The sequence below is a fragment of the Apteryx rowi genome, unplaced genomic scaffold (assembly GCF_003343035.1).
Source record: "Apteryx rowi isolate R43461 unplaced genomic scaffold, aptRow1 scaffold_236, whole genome shotgun sequence".
NCBI lineage: Eukaryota > Metazoa > Chordata > Aves > Apterygiformes > Apterygidae > Apteryx > Apteryx rowi.
In genome coordinates, this window is record NW_020448708.1 from 216,952 (window position 1) to 232,643 (window position 15,692).

Sequence of the window (15,692 nt, forward strand, 5' to 3'; positions counted from 1 at the left end):
TGGCATCTGTGATACAGGGTACTTGTGGTCAAACTTAATAAAATATAAACCCTCTACTCTTGAATGAGTAGGGAAATTCTGGACATCGCTATCCCTATTTACATACGCACTTTATATTTGGTTTAATGTTTTGCATGGTTAGTTGAGTTAGTGTTTTCCCCCCTTTTCACCTGTTAATGAAAAAGAAATTTAATGCTACACAGGAAGAGTTTCCCAAAGGTTTAATAACCTTTTCAAAAACCTTTAAAGTGAAGCAGCAGGCGAAATCACCATCAAGTTAAAGCCCTTGTTAGTGACAACAGTCATCACCACATGGAGAACAGTTTTATCCCATAACCTCATGGCAAGAAACCACAACTCCCTAGCAAGCTAAGGAAATGCATATTACAAAGTGGAATGATTAACACTGCACCAGTTGTTCAAAGAGTTACGTATTATGACTACTTTAATAGAGAGTTAAAAAAAGGTATTGTTACAAAAATCATATGTTTTACTGGGAATATATTTGGTGCATTCTTAAACAAAAGTAATAATCTTTTTTTTTTTTTTTTTTTTTGCCAGTATGGTACCATGTCACATTAGTAGCATATTGTGAATAGTCAAAGCAAATGAATGGATACAATGAGTTTTACAGCTAGCCTTCCAGAAGTGAAAGCAATGCATACACCAAGGAGTTGTGGGTAGCAAGAAAATGAGATTGTCCTGCTGATTGGATGCAGACAAGCAATGAGTAATTCAAGAGCTCACAGTCAAACAAACTGCTTGTGGCACTAGTACTTGTACCCAATTACCAGTTCAGAGAGAAAATAAAAAGCAGTTTCAGTACAGTCAGGGTGGGAAATCTCCAATTAGCACCAATTAGTGAAGTTGCTTCCTACAGCGGAATTCTGGGGACATAAGAAAAATAATCTCCCAGAATGCCTGGTTGAGGCATTTATTTACCAGGTGATGGGACTCCTGAAGAATAACTTGATGAGGATTTGCGCCTGTGGGACTTGAATACAGATACTACTTGGAACTTGCCTGCTCGATTTGACTGGTCAATCATAGGCTGTACTATTCTTCTTCTGGCATTAATAAACCTGAAACAGAATACAAAGAGTAGAAGTCCTTTCATCAGCTTGCTTCTGGGTTTTGAGAACACCTTTGCTTTAAATCTGACAGGATTTTAGCACAGTTACAGCAATGCATTTTGTTTTGTGTGTTTTGTTTTAAGAGTATAATTTCCCTTTAAAGGGTTTTCCTCTAAGTGCTCAGAAATTATAACTGGTAACATGCTTATCTTACTAGCCAGCTTAGCGCTGGATTTGCCAGACGGCTGCGAACAAGTAAACAGGAATGAAAACCTGTGTTAAAAGACAATTGTTTCTTTAACTTCTCAGAGTAGCTTGGAACCTGGTTAAAGTTCACAGGCTAGGAGACTTTTTTTTCTCCCCCCCCCCCCTTTTTTTCCATCATAGGGATTCAGCTACCCTTGCAGCTGGCCATAAATGAGGACCAGGCTTTGCCACTCTGTGCTTTCACAAGGTATTGTTAGGTCAGCAAAGCCATCAATTAGGCTGTCTGAAGTTTTATCACCAGCGCAGCAGCAATAAGTGCTGGCCCAGAAAGACTTCTGCTCTTCTGCAACTCCTGCAGTTTGAGCCTGTAAAGTCAGGGGTCGTGGGGAGGTCAGTGCCAGCCGGGGGCGACCTCTGCGGCCGCCGGGGGATACCCCGGGCGCAGCACAAGGCAACTGCCAGCCATAAACCCAGGCACCTTTCAACTCGTTAGAAACAGGGAGTCGCAGGTACATGTGTTTAGTATTAGGCCCAAAATAACTTTTTCTCGAATCGGGTGCTACGGCTGCAGTGGCTGCCGAGGCTTTTGAACGCTGGTGAAGGCAGTTAGTTGGCTACAGAGCCTGGATTTAATTTGGCTGGTAATCCAAAAATAAGTGCTTGCATATTTCTTATTAACTTAATGCACAACAATCCACATCGGCACGAACTCAGTCAAATTAATTTCGCTAAAATAATTTCAAAACTTACTTATTCACACAGTTTCTTTCAAAACAGGGCAATCTTCTATCACTCACAAGCCACGCTTGTTTTTGTCCCCCTTCTTTGTGTTTGAGAACACTTTAGATCTTATGCACAGGTTTTGTATGCTATTTCACAGTTCAGACTTTAGTCTAGTGACCCTTAAGGAGTGCTAATGAAGTTGAATACTAGTGTTTAATCCTCTTCAGAAATACTAACATGCCCATCATCCAAAACAGCCTCCAATAATTGCCACTGGGCCCGATCCAAAGCCCGGTGAAGTCTTTCAGTCAGCGGCTGAAAACTAAGTTCCTCAGCTCATTTAGTAAATTGCTAACCTTTACGTTGCACAAACACTACAAGCCGCGTTGCTGTGCTCTCTCCCCTGGTTAAATTCCGTCAGATAATAAAAGATGGTACATCTTCGATTACATCTGCTGTAATCACAGTTGTGGAAATTTCATTAGACAGATGCATAAATGCTACGAGTAACACTAAAGGGCTCTTTTGCACCTCTCTGTTTACATCCAAGAGACATTCTTTATTCTTTAAGGAAAGTGTAATTCAGTTGTCAGAAAAATCATCCTGCCTCAGAATTAGTCATGACTTCAGGTATTAAAAATAAAAACCCAGACACAGTCAATGTACTTGTTTATTCCCTTATGACTGCAGCACAGCGAAGGCACTTCTTACTTTAACGCTGTGATTTCTAGACATGCTTCTGTCCTCAAAGATAAAGGTCTCCAATCGGACTCAATTTGCTTAGCTGCTTTCCAGTAACGTTACCACGCTGACCAAATGGAGTCGGACCTGAACCTTCTCCATCCAGCATGCCTTTTATCAGCTAAAGTTAAGGCCAATAGAGATTAACAGGGAAGCCTGATAAGACTGTTTTCTCTTCTCCTATGAGCTTCTAATGGTGTATACAGATGGCAAGGTTTTAAAGAATGGAATGAACGCTTATTTAGGCCTGTAAAAAATCACAGACAACAGAACCTCCCCCACTTTTTGTCTTAGGAACCTGTTTTCTTCAATCAGGCCACTCTTCAGGAAAACCAAATTGCTTTTTTGTTTTTATTTAAACCCCGACCACTTTTATTATTTACATCTGGTGGTTCCCTTATTTATGTCCCTTTCCACTTCCCTGCAAACACACCCTTACTCACAGGGCTGCGGAGCATTATGGGCCTTGGCTCTCAGCAGGAGAACTCGACACTGTCTTCAAACAAATAATTAAGGGGAAGGTTAAAGGTTCACCCAGAGGTCACATCTTTGGATACTCCTCAGAAAGTTTACATTAGTAAGAAATGGGTGCCCTCTGAAGTGTTTTTTCAATGGTTCGCACAACAAGGCAGAACATTAAGAAAATTCTAAGTCCTGAAAGGTTTCAGATGACAACTGCTTTGCATTCATGAGCACACAAATTTGGATACACCATTCTAGTGTTATGTATTCAACAGCCACCGCAGCAAAAAGCTTTTTGGGTTGGACTTTGACAATCCCACCTCACCCAGCCAGTCACGTCCAAAAGAAATTGGCCTTACTTTATTCCACCAACATGAATAATTCCGGCTTTTCAGTGCGAACTGCTGGGACGATTCACTAGCTATTTTGGAGATGGGAGCTGCAGCCCTGATAGTGAGTCCCCCAATCTTTACTTTCTTACAGAAAAAAAATAGTGATCACAATCATTACATTTGTTGAGTAAACTTCAGGAAAACTAGCATTTGGTTTTGATTTTTGGTTTAATTATGTTTATTATGTCTTCTTCCGCTATTTTGCATGTGTGCATAATTGCAGGTGCAAATGATGTCTTGTAGACAAACAATACTTTGAAGAGAGAATACACTGTCATATACTTAGAAAGACAGATTTTCAAAGGAGCACACAGGCTTTAGGCACCCAAATCCTTTTGGAATTCCATTCCTATGGTTCCTCTGAAAAATCCTGGTCATAAATGGCATCAACTACACCCACCAATAAGTATGGCTGAAAAATTACATTTGGAATGATTTGTATTTGCAAAACTGCAGGTGCAAAGCACACGCACAGTTCAGGTCAAGCTAAAAATCAGATGCAACATTCATTAGCAGTAGCTACAGCACATAAAACATCAGCACAATTGGTAGACAAGAGCATAGAATGCAGTGTTTGTGGAATATTATTTATTCTTTATACTGCCCCATAAATATGCACAGTGCATAATAGATACATAGAAACTATAGTCCCTGCCCTAGCCTTTACATTTTTGAGGGCTTTTTTAAATACCTCAGGGAGCCATCTGTAGGGCCAAAGTAAAGCAAAATACAGCCTTTTGCACAGCAATTCAGTTTGTGCATTGCAGAAACCCTGTGATGTTACTTTGGCACAAATGTCTTCAAGAGGCATTAAAAGACAGGTGAAAAAAGAGACCACCAGTGCCACTATTTCCAGCGTTATTTGGAACCCTATAAAAGAATTCACAGCTCTGCTCCTGACACTAATTGCTTACCTTGTTCATATCCTTCACCCAGAGGCCAAAGATTGAGTGGCCTGAAAAGATGAGCAAAATCTATCAACAAGACGAGGATTTCTTTGTTATTCTTTTGTTAACAGTAATTCCTATTACTTGGATGAGAGCAGCACTTAGAGGACCCAGTGAAGCTCAGGGTCTGTCTTCACCTCGTGCTCTGCAAACACTCTGTAAGGGACAGGACTTGTCCAAAAGAACTCACAGTCTGGAGAGACTCCTAGGCAAAACCTGGGGGAAGGGAGACACCTTCTCCCTGTTTGCAAAAGGGAACTGAGACAGGGGGAGATTAAGTGACAAGGCCAAAGTCACACAAGAGATCTTTGGCAGAGCCACACACCGAACATAGATTTCCTCAGTCCTCCTTCGGCGCTCAGTGCAATCTGCTATCCATATGCTATCTTTCCTTTGTTCCCCCAGATTAGCAGTCAGGCACACTGGCAGGGGAGTGCACAGAGAGCTCACATTGCCACTGTTTGTGCCTTACCTGCTGTGTAGATAAAGAGGGTTCATCAGCCTCCAGGGCTGTGAGTTGATACCTTCACAAGCTCTACATTCATATGGTACTTGGCCCTCGTTCCAGAATGATAAATGAGGTGTGTAATGTTGAGAAATACATGTCACTGACATAGTACATTTAATGAAAATCTCACTTCCTGCATTTTGCAAATGACAGATTACCAACCTCACTTATTCAAACAATAGGCATTTGAAATGAAAGAAGGTATTTTGTATCTTGCATTTTTTAATTGACACCTAAAGCAGTCACATACATTTTCTATAGTCAAGATCTTGTCCTTCTCACACAAGTAGTTCCACTAACTTCAGTGGGACAATTTGTGGAAGCAGAGCAAAGATTTGGTTCAAAATGCATGACAACATCCACTTTTAAAAGAAGTTATTTCCCTGTGAAGCATTTTTATCTGCTTCCAGCAAAAAACAGTAGAGAAGTAAAGGTGCACTAGTGAATATGCAGTGTAGTCTAGTGATTTGGTAGCCTTAGTCCTAATTGGTTCTTACCATTGCTAATTAGCATGATAATATAATCTAAAGAGATGCATTTAATTGCATCTCTTCAAATAGAGCCTTGGTTTTCTTTATCCAAAATAAACATGTATTCTGTATTTTATAGGAAGTCCTATAATTAATCTTCTTTATATATTTATCATATTTTATCGCAAGTCATATCATATGATGTTAAAGTCACATTTGCTTAATACATTTTATTTTTATGATAAATAACATTCAGATAAAATTACAAAGAAATATTTATGCAAAGTGCAAAAGAGAATAAACAGCAAATACAGGTCTCYTAGTCTGGCACATTCAAAAACAATTTGTTGTTTCCATTGTCTTTTTTGCACATACTATGTGTTTCAAAATGCTATGACCACTCCATAAATGAATCTAAACAAGATTAGTTCTTGAAATAAACTATTAATGGCTGTACTGATTGGTACTCAGAATTACAAACATCTCTGGCTTTACTCTAAGGTTATCATGGAAAACTCATGCCAAGTACATAGTAGGGTCACAACAATCTGGTTTCTGGAGGATGAATAGCACATATGCTTAGGAAACTACAATTCCTCCCCAACCTGGAGTCTAACCAGAAAACTCAAGCAGAGAGAGGTATTTAACTCCAATCACTTGTCTATACACCTACTATCTTCTGTAAGGTGAACTGGTGTAAAATCGAACTGCTCCCCTGCAGCAAAGTAAATTTCTCCTTTTGAGAAACTGAGGGACAATATGGAGCCATCTAGTGCCACACAGAACTTTTCTGTATTGCTCTTCAATCTGGATTTCCACTTAAAATATACACCCCAGAAAATGAGGTGTTAAAATATGGCATTTATTTAACAAATCAGCCACCACATAAATGGTTTTTCAATTCTTTACAAGAAAAACAGAGAAAGAAACAAATCTGTGAGATGAATTCTCTCTCAGTTCTCTGAAAGGATTAATGACAAGGAAAGTTTTGCCTCAGATTAGACTTTAGCCTGAGAAAGCATTTCTGTCCATTCACTTGAAAAGAACATAGATACTGAATGGACATTGTCACAGACTTAGTCATAGCACTATTAAAAGTAATAATGATGATGACGACAACAACAATAATAATAATGTAGGGTTAAAATTGCTCATTGTCTGACATCTAAATTTTCAAATTTTCAAAATTGTTTAGGTACCTACAGGAGAAAGTAATTGTCTAGAGAGAGTTTTCAAAAACCTGCCAAATCTAGATGAGAAGCTCAGCTCTTATTAAACCCAGGTAAATGGGAACTGAGCTTAATGAATAAATAGTGTTTAAGCACCTGCTTCCATTTTTTTGCTGAGCAAGAACCTAAAAATGCATTCTAAAAAAATCCAAACATTTTCATCTTTGATGGGAAGATAAATCTTTGCCTAAATGATGTTTCAGAATTTGGACCGTGAACATGTCAGGGTTTAGTCCAAGAGTATATTACACTGACCCTTTGTTGCCCAAGAACACCTCTAATTTTGAAGGAAAAATAACCAATGAAATGTTATTTATAAGTCACAAAAAATGTTTTCATAAGTAACCTAGAAAATTACTTTTTTCCCCACAGTCTGAAAGAATCATTTCAGAAGTCCTGAATAGATCAGAGCAGTCTGAAAGAATGCATTTGAAAAGACAAAATTTGCAGAAACACTTTTATCCCTATATATATATATGTATATATATMTCCTCTTTGTAGCAATCTTTGTCTATCATCCAAACTTTCATCTAAGCAAGTGAAATCTTGTTATCTTAGTTTATTTAACTTCTCCCTCCAATGTGTATTCTAAACTGACAGAATTAGGTTTAGGTGTCCTTTTGCATGTGTGTGTACAAAAATGGTTGAAAAAACCCTTGTTTATGCTTCACTGAATCTATGCCACACCTGGTTACCAACTCTTATTTGCAGCATTCCTTACAGAAAAGTTAAAAAAAAAAAAAAAAAGTCGAGTTAGTCACTTGGAAATGAGCCATCTAAAAAAGGCTCCCTTAAGTCATGAATATTGAGAAATGGAGTCAGTTACATGATTGGTTTTCAAAGGGAGCGGGAGGGAAAGGCAGGTTTGTTCCCTGACAAAACTTTACATAGGTTTGGATAACCTTGTTAAAGGAGGGGGCTCTGGAGGTGTTTAAACTGACTTTCTTAAGCTAATTTAAATATCTCACATATCTCATAGGTGTGATTCAAAGGACCTAAGTCAGCATCCATGTTCAGAGCACATCTGAACTAGATGCCTAAAATAGCCTGAGGCAGGTACTAACAGTCCCAAAGATCTCTGCCACATCTTGTATGTTTATGTTGGCCCTTCTAAAGATGCCTTATGCCATTTGGAGTTGCCAATTGCTCAGAAATCATGAAGCTGCCCATCCTGTAACTGTGAGACCGTCTTAAAAAAATCAGAAATTTAAATAGCATTCTTCTTTGTATTTACTTTCTGGGTTTTTGAGTTTTTTTGTCACATTTTTATGCTGTTCACCTCAGTCACAAAATCTAGAAACTTACTCAAAAAGATTTTCACATAATCATTGTCTCCTGGAGCTGGGACTTTAAGTTAAACATGAAATAACTTGAGTCTTGTGATAAAATCATGAGAATTAGCAATGCTGGCATCTATTCATCTATTCACCTCAGAGAAAATACATATCTTTAAACACATAACTTGTGGTTACCAGGTTACCTTTTTGGAGCACAGGAAAATGATTTGGCTTCTGCCAAGAATCTGATGTGTTTCACAGGGTAGCATGTACACTGAAACTGCAAACGATGTGGAGCTACACTTTTTTATTCCCTACGTCAGGTGTTTGTACACATGGACCATACTGGTATCTTGCCTTGGGGTCTGGTGGCAAGACAACGTAACCTTTTTCATGCAACAGAAGACAGACGGAGTGAGTCCTGAGAGATGACAGGCCTCGCTGGGGATTTTCGCGCCCCACGCTGCCACCCCTGCTGACTGGCTTCCGACGCTGGGAGGCCGCAGCCCTYCCGCGTCCCTCGAGGCCTGCAGGCCGGCGCCTCCTCCGCCGCCGCCTCAGAGCCACCAGGGCCATAGACAGCGCACGTTTGCACTCAGGGTCAGTGTTTACTAATCTTGGTAAAAGACCAGACACTACCCCCAGCTGCGAGCAGCCCTGCCCCGAGGCCCTGCGGCTGGCAGCCCAGGGGCCTCCCTGCCGCCATTGCTGTAGCGCAGGCCAGGAGGTGGAGCCGGAGCACCGCTTCCGGGGTGCCTGGGGGCAGGGCCTGGGCCTGTCAGTAGTGGGGCCTGGGCAGGTGCCCAATGAGCAGGGGGGTGTGCTTCTGGGGGCGGGGCATAGGCAGGTGCCTGCGGGGCGGCCTGGGACGGTGTGGGGCGGCGGGGGCACTGGGCCCTGCTCTGGCTGTGAGCGGGCAGGGGTCCCCTGGGACGGTGTGCGCACCTCAGGGACGCGACGGTTTTCTCTGGGTGTCCCCCTGCTTCTGCCTAGGGTTTTGTACCCAAAAYGGGAGKTATGGGGAGCTCTGGGCCCTGCTCTGGCTGTGAGCGGGCAGGGGTCCCCTGGGACGGTGTGCGCACCTCAGGGACGCAACGGTTTTCTCTGCGTGTCCCCCTGCTTCTGCCTAGGGTTTTGTACCCAAAACGGGAGTTATGGGGAGCTCTGTGACCAAGCTGCGTTTTTTACTTGGCGGAAATGTGTAAGGGAAAGGGGATCGCGCTGCCTTGGACGGCCAGTACGCCATGAAACCCTGCGGAGAGTGAGAGCCAGTTGCAAGAATAAATCTGTTAGCAGGAAGCTTAATGAGGAGTTCCTGCTACATACACACACACACAAAGGGAGAGGCACAGATTTTCCTACAAGCTTTCAAAACCCCTTAACTTTGGTGGAAAAGTATCATCCTTTATTCCCCTTGGAATTCCGACTGATAAAATACACTATTCAGTGAATGTAATCACACCTGAAGCCACATAACAAAACATYCCAGCAGGTCATGATTTCTTAAGCAATGTCTGTTACTCTTTAAGAATGCCATTCATACACAGTTATTTATCATGCACTGTAAAAATGATCTTTTAAAGATACTTGAAAGAAGGGAGGAGACAAACAGACATACTTCCTTAGCTAGTCATATCTTAAAGATCAAATGCAAAGTCAATAGACATAAGTTGTATATAACCTCATCCTGTACTTGATTTATTGCAGATGGGAATCAGCTAGAAACTGAATTACTTTGAAATTTTTACTACTGACATTAAAATTCCAGGTTTGTATACATATCTCTTGCGGAGATGCTAAATACAATTTTAGCTAATTTGGCATGCACTTTGATTTGCTGGCACTCAGACATCCATGTTAGAGGCAGATACCAGACCTCCTATAAAATCTTAAGTAACTCATGAACTTAAAGATGTGTTAATTTATCATATAATTTATCAGAGGACAAGACTTTCAAAACTAATGAGGAYCCTGCCATTTTGAAAACACAATCAGCTTATCCAGCTTCTGACATAGGAATTGAGAGGCCTAATTTTAGGTAACTTTTTCCCCCCAAAAGTATAGTTTTATAATATCACATTAAAGTGACTTACACATATTTTTAACTGTTTCATGCTGACTTTTTTAGTCCATTCTAAAATGACCTGAAAAGGAGAGTTGTCAACAAATTTAACATCTGTTTATCTTCCCTGATCAAATTAGATTAAGGTATTAATTCTCCTTCTTACTTTTCAGTGGAAACTACCTAAGTAGCAACTTGCCGAAAATGCATAAAGGCGTTTAGCAATTATGTACTGGGTATGTTTGAAGAGATCAAGGTGCACTCGCATGTCCTGTACTATGGATATCTCTGATTAGCTTGTCATCACTCTGAAGAAGATGTAGCCCAACTCTCCTATGCTATGTAACAGGCCAGCTGTTAGCTGTCTGTCAAGCACCTAAAGTGGACAAGTAGTCCAGGAGCAAAAATGTCACTCCTTTGATCTGGCAAGGAGCAGCTGCTGATTTATAGAGTAGGACTTTGTTCTTCCGTTCTATTTTACTTTCTTTCCTAAGGCAGAACCACAAAATCCAGCAGAAAAAAAAAAGTGCCCGTTCTCTGCAACATCAACAAGCTCTGACAACTGCAACAGGGTTTTTCTTGGCCCTAACAAAGCTCTCAGGCATCTCCTTTGACGCTCACCTTTTTTTTTTTCCTTCTTCTTTTTGCAATGCAGTAGTTATTGTTTAATTCAGCTTCTGTAAATGGAATGGACTGTGGCCAGGAAGCCTGGGGCATAAACACACCTGTATGAAAGAAGCCTTATTGTAGCAACCATCTACAACCAACCTGCACATGCACTACCAGTTCGTGAGTTCAGAAGGAATGTTCCATTTTTCCTGACAGCAAATTTTGCCTTAAGATAACAATTTTTTGTACCCACTGTCTTGTCTTGACCATGAAGCTTGTACACTTTTTCATTGTTATTAAAATCTGAAGGAAAAAAAATATTAGGCTAGGAAATAGGTATTTTTCTCTCTGTCAACCAGTGGACCTCAGGAAATTGGATCCAAACAGCCTACTTTTAAGAAAAAACAACCAAAATAAATTTATAGAAATATACTACTGAAAGTTTGAGAACTACTGATTCTAAACATGCTGCTTCTGTTTCAGAGACAGTGATGCAATCGTAGCCACCTCCAGCTTATTCTGTTACAGATTCTACCCAAAAAAACATTTTGGAAGAAAGTATTTAGTAAGCAATAGGATTTGATGCAGCTAATCAGACTGTGACAGTGCGAGCCCAGAGTACATGTTCTGTTCAGTTCTTTTAGAATTGAAAGCTGTTGAGCTCAGCAGATTCTATGAGGTGATCAGTACACTGTGCTGGGTGTTAAATTCCTACCTCTCCCATAGAAATATTCAGGGAGTTTTCTCTGTCTTTTTATTTCCTTTCTGACTGTTTTCAAGTTCATTAACCAAAAGCCCAAAACAAACCTACAGGCCACAAGAAAAGGCTGCAGTACAACACTGCTGAGCTGGAGAGCAAAATCTTGTGTGTTTACAGATGGGGAGGGGAAGCATGCAGCAAGCTGAATATTTGACCCTCGCATGTGGCTACACACATGCTGTGTTCACACTTCTTTATGCTGTAACTTTAAAAACAGAAAAAGGTTTACAAAARCAAAGATGGGAAGAGGTGAGGGTGGTGGGGGCGACATCATGAGTACCGGATATTTTGTATATATGTTAGCTTGTGGAAATAAATAAGAACTATTACAGCCAAGGCCCTAAGGGAGGCAGGAAAATGATGATGTACAGGATAGTATAAGATGATATATTAAAAACTGTGCTGTCAGTGGAACAATAGAATATTAAGCAAAAGTCCATAATAATTGGCAGATATTTAGCTGTAGACATCTTGCTCTGGTTGGTGGTACTAAAGTATACGTGAGAGGAAAGAGAACTAGTTAGGCAATTAGAAATAATGGGCATAAATAATACACTACGTATAAATACATACACACACCCCTATGTTATAGCACTTACACGGATACACCTAATCACCTCTCAGTAAGTCATACCCACATGGTGATCCCTTGTGTTTTGCTATTTGCACTGTTTGGTTATTGCAGATTCAGCTCTTGTTAATCTTTCTCTCTGTAGATACAGAATCATGTTCATTTTTCCCCTCTGATTATTCCAATACTGGTGGCAAGACTTTATCAAACCAAAGGGTCTGACAGCTTAGCAGCTAAAGATATATCAACACTGCAGACACAGGTGAGACTGCCACCCCGGCCATGCCATGCTATGACTGAAGTATCAGCATCAGTATGGGACAGCTGTATTATTTGAGTGTGCTAAAACCAAGAGGTAATTATACAAATCTTCCCAGTGTCATGCTGATGAATCCTTTACTCTGTCTCATCCCATGTGCTCTCTATATCCCATAGAAATCAGGGGAAGAAGCTTTAAGAACGTTATGGAGAGTTTGTTAGTATATGAATGTGTTTCATGTGCCCTGTCTTAGTTACTGTAAACCAAACTGGGCTAGAATCAGGGAATGGAAAATTAAAAAAACACTGTGGATCATGCTGCGCTGCCTACCACTCCGTACCCAAGGTTCCTATACTTTCTGACCAGTGCTTCATCTCCCCCAGGACTCAGTCCTTGCTTCCCCGTCCACCTTGCTGGCTCGCCAGAGGTAATTGCAAAGCTGGCAAGTCAGCAATAAAGCTCACTGGTGCTCCATAGGGATCTTAGATGGTCAGATATGCTATGATTGAGGACATATATATGAATGTTGCACCACCTCTCTGTTCTCTCTGCTGTCTCCATTCTTCTGAACAAGCTAAGGACTGAAACCGAGAAGGCTTGTGCTTTCCGAATTACTTGGAGGGGTGGATTCCTATGGATTTCAGTACTGAGCTGGCTTACGGGCACAGCAGAGCATTGTGAGAGCCACGTTCAGGTTCCCTAGCTAAAGAGGAGCCTATTATTATTATTTTTTCCTTCTGTTAAAGGACGGATAGCTAGAGAAATATTTCTTAATGTAGTCATTGGCACTTAAATATCTCATGTGAAAATTAAATCACACAAAAAGGAACTCGAAACTGAAGACATATTTCTTCAATGAAAACTGGCCAGTTCTGTATTGTGTTCCACTATCCCATAGTTTGCATACAATTGAGATATCTGTTACGAAATGAAACCCAATCTATATAACCTATCTAATATTTATCTTTCTGTATGAGAACAGTTTGGAAACTGTGTGTGTGATCTTACATAATTTTAATAACTGGTTGCTGACGGATTTCAATATTAACTCTGACTGGTACAGTGTTGAGTCTTAATTTTCAGTAGGACTTCACTAATTGTTCTTGCACTGCGTAGGGGTGAAAGCATCTAAAAATATGTGTAGAAACCTGCATTTGAGCCTATAAAACTGGTAACTACAGAGCTGAATCCACCAATGTGCTGACTGCTTTAGCCTAATCTAGTAAAACACTAGGACGCATAAGGAAAATTTTCAATATGACCTAATCCTATTACCAAAATCATCATAAGACCTGTAAAGCCAGTCTTAACGTTCACTGAAATTCATATTTAGAAGGCAATATTAGCAAAAGGACCCTGGACACTTTGGTGTCTAATTTGTAGGTGATCTGCTACTGAGGAAACTCTGCCTCTAGTTAGACATTCTAGGAATCACTGGAAGATGGGCTTAGATACCTAACTACCTTTTTTGTAAAAGAACCCCCTTGCATCACACTAAAAGTACCTAAATTCCTTAGGCAGGTAGATTTCTACTTTTTAACATCCACTCACATTAACATTTTAGGTGCTGCATATATGTGTATCGTAACAGCCATAACCAAGCTCTGTCTCTCAGTTAGATACTTATATCCATTCCCATGGATCCTTTAACGAGAGACATCTAAGACAGGTCTGTTCTTTCTCATAACCATACAGATAAAGATCACTTTCCTTTATAGCCAACATCATAATTATTTGAATATTTATCTGAAAAGAAGGAGATCAGGTTTTGCCTGCCTATACTGCTTGATTTGGAACAAAGACTTGAGCATAGGTAAGGCCCACATCCTAAAAGCACATCTGAATCACTGGGGTATTCAGTACAGTAAACAAAGCTCTTTCAGTTCTCATTCTGAAGATGTTCCACCTTAAGTAAGTAATTATACAGTCATTGTAATTAACCAGAACTTAACTCTCACACATCTTAAGTTGGAGCCCTAACCAAGAGGCTGTACAGCCAAGCCCTTGTTCTTACTTAATTCTGCTGTAATGACTAGTTGTTACATACATAACAGAATTGGCAGTCAGAAGAACAAGAAAGGCATGACAGCAAAGAAGAGTAAAAATGGAGCATTATATTCAATAGGCCATTGATTGGGAAATTCAGCTCACTTGGAACACTTAAGACATTGATTCAAATCAAAGCCAAGAGAAGACCTGCAAACATATATCCTATTTAACAAGTGAATCTTCTAGCCAATGAGCCATTGAGTATAACACTCCCTCTATCCCATTTGCCTCTTTTGTGTAAAGCTTGATACAGCTGAGGTATGGCAAGATTTTGCTGGCCCCTGGAGAGGTACCCTGAGGCAAGGCTAATTTTGTGTTGAAGGTTGTGTGTCACTCTGGAACAAGTTACTGTCTGTTTATCATCATATCTGTATGAGTTCCAGCTCCTCTGTCCTTGGGGTCCCATCTATATAAAATAACCATGGGCAGGGCAATATCTTGCTTTTTGATACTGCTAGGGTTATAGTTCCAATTTTCTCAGTTATATCATATTCTAAGTTTTGCTCAACAACAGAAACAAGTATATATGGGCCAAAAGTTTTTAGGCACCTCAGGACTGGGCAGCAACTAGGGGGGGGATGTTGGAAAATTCAGTGATGGCTCAAGATAAATTTAGCTTAAAATAAAGATTGCAGATTTTTTGCTTAATACTGGTGTACAACTCAAATGATATACATATCTAACAGACATATTAATGAGGAAATATTTTGTATCTGTTACACAGATCTCTTATCTCTTATCTTAATTTGTTCATAAGCCAATATAATAATAATACTTTCACAAGAAATTCAATCCAAGTTTTAGAATATCTTTAACCAAACTTTGAAAGAAACAAAAAATTTAAGTTCAATAGAAACATGATGTAAAACAAAAAAAGTCTGTGAAATGAGGGGAAAATGTCCCAAATTAGCATGCAGTATCTTCAAGCTAAACAGTTGAGTAATATGCTTGTGTACATAAGAATTTAAAAATAAATTTCATGAGAAATTCACTACAAATAACAATGTTTTCATTCTAATTCAGGGTCCAAACTGAGGAAAACACAGAAAGATAAATCAGTAGTCAGAAGAGGGAAAGTTAATTTTTATTTTTCCCTTTGAATAATTAAAATTATCAATAGCATGGGTACATTTGTAAGAACAGTACACACTTTTAATTTGATAGTAAAATTTCCTGTAATAGGTGACTATTTTAGAGATCAAATATATCATTATACCTGTAACCTTTTAGCATGACAAAGTTTAAAAAAGAATAATAAAAGCAAAAAATGCAAACATCCATTGACCAAAGCATCAAAACACTTATTCTCCTAAAAGTCAGATGAACTAGTAAAGGGGAGTTAGTTTCCATTTC

At 39.7% G+C, this 15,692-nt stretch overlaps 1 protein-coding gene across 6 annotated transcripts in view; it reads right to left on the reverse strand.

Annotated features, from left to right (window-relative positions):
• The window catches only part of MEIS2 (Meis homeobox 2), a 171,449-nt gene that overhangs the window by 4,408 nt on the left and 151,349 nt on the right, over positions 1-15,692 (reverse strand). For 4 of the 6 annotated variants that reach the window (XM_026066006.1, XM_026066005.1, XM_026066007.1 and 1 more), the window contains exon 10: positions 1,024-1,082. In XM_026066006.1, coding sequence (XP_025921791.1) covers positions 1,024-1,082 — 59 coding nt within the window. Of the gene's footprint in view, positions 1-1,019; positions 1,083-15,692 lie in introns of all 6 variants that reach the window. The other 2 variants (XM_026066011.1, XM_026066010.1) reach the window with 1 other exon arrangement.